Raw genomic sequence first — 1,784 nt, forward strand, 5'->3', positions numbered from 1 at the left:
TATGTTGGAGAAGCAACTCAATGCTAATCCCTGTATATTTATGATTATATATATATATATATATATATATATATATATATGAGAAAAAAGGGTAATTGTGCTGGTAAACAAATTAGATACAATAAATATATCGAATATATTAAATATGATATATTCGATATGTTTATTGCATTTGATTTGTTCATCCCCATAATTGCTTCTAGATCCACTTAACCTAATCCCTCTTATAGCCGTTCTTTACCCTGTGGAATCGGTCTCTTGTAAAGATATCAGAGTTTAAGTTTGAATCTTTTGAGCACTTCTAAGTGTTGTCTTTTTAGAGAATCTCTGGCTCTCATCTCTGAACTATGTACATATATATATGTGTGTGTGTGTCTGATGATGGCTTAGCTGGCTAAAACTTCAAAGTCACTGTCAACAATATTCTTGTTTAAGAATAATAAATTTGTGCTCTACAAAAGTATAGAGTGACCCATCAGATTGATGTAAAATTGCTTTTATTAAAACGGAACCTAAACACACACACACACACACATTATGTGTGTGTGTAAATTGTCATTAATGCAAACAAATGGAGGAATAGAAGAAACGGAAGCTGGAAATGCATAGAGAATATATTAGAATTAACCAGAATTTTAATTTTATTTTCATATATATATATGTATTTTTGTAATCACAAAATAACCTAACTCTTTGTTCTTGGAAACTACATTGATCGTGTATATATATATATTTGTATATGCAAGCATGTTTGTATACATAGATACACAAGCGTGTATGTATATGATATATATATATATATATATATATATATATCATATATTATGTAAAATATATTTTCTTCTACTGCAGAGGGCATCCAACAACAACACGCCAACATCCAACAGCTCTAACCATATATCCACTGGAGCAGGTAACAAACTCCAGTCTCCGTCACTTGGAGACATGTCTCACACATCCAACAACAGCAACAGTTGTAGTATGAGTAGTAGTAACAGCACGCCTGTTCCAGACAACCAAAAATCCAGAAAGGAAGGGGTAAGTACGACGACATTGTTGCTCTTCGTTGCATTTGTCTCTTTTTTAGTCTTTAAAATTTGATTCCAACAATGGTGGGTCTTTTTTTTTATCACAGAAAAAAAAAAGACAACTATTAAACAGGATGTTTAAAATCAATTGTTAAATTGCCATCAAACAACAACTGCAGCAACAACAAAAGTTTGGGATTGGTACTAAACAAAGTTGTAATTTAAAGTGTTGAGTGGAATGGAGTGGAGTGGAGTGGAGTGGAGTGGAGTGGATGAGTGTGGTTGGAGGGGAGGTGGAGGAGGGAAGGCATTACAAGAAACTCAACAACAAATTGTCTGTTTTATTTGCCAGCAGTAGTTGGGGGGGGGGGGTTAGTTTTTTTTCTTTTCGTGTTTTTCATTGGATTTTCCCCGCAAAAGAATTACCATCTCTTTTGTGATGTTACTAACTGTTGACGAAGAACGATTGTAATCATCAAAAATATGACGTATAAATATAAAGAAGCACATATTTGTATATACATGATGGAAAACACACTCACACACATGCACACACACACACACACACACACACACACACACACACAAGGTGTTTGGGCTAAATTTGACTGTTTGCTTGAAAGAAAAGAAAGCAACATCCCATCCCAAAATGTAAAGAATTAAAGAATCATATCATATCAACTAAATTATGGTTGGGAGGTAACAATTTGCTCAAAGTCTTTTCCATTCTTCCCGAGCATCAAACTAATACACCTG

At 33.6% G+C, this 1,784-nt stretch overlaps 1 protein-coding gene across 1 annotated transcript in view; it reads left to right on the forward strand.

Annotated features, from left to right (window-relative positions):
- The window catches only part of LOC106883520 (uncharacterized), a 342,800-nt gene that overhangs the window by 311,199 nt on the left and 29,817 nt on the right, over nucleotides 1–1,784 (forward strand). The window contains exon 7 of the mRNA XM_052976941.1: nucleotides 853–1,042. Within this exon, the coding sequence (XP_052832901.1) occupies nucleotides 853–1,042 (190 nt within the window). The remainder of the gene's footprint in view (nucleotides 1–852; nucleotides 1,043–1,784) is intronic.

This window comes from Octopus bimaculoides, chromosome 26, assembly GCF_001194135.2.
Source record: "Octopus bimaculoides isolate UCB-OBI-ISO-001 chromosome 26, ASM119413v2, whole genome shotgun sequence".
NCBI lineage: Eukaryota > Metazoa > Mollusca > Cephalopoda > Octopoda > Octopodidae > Octopus > Octopus bimaculoides.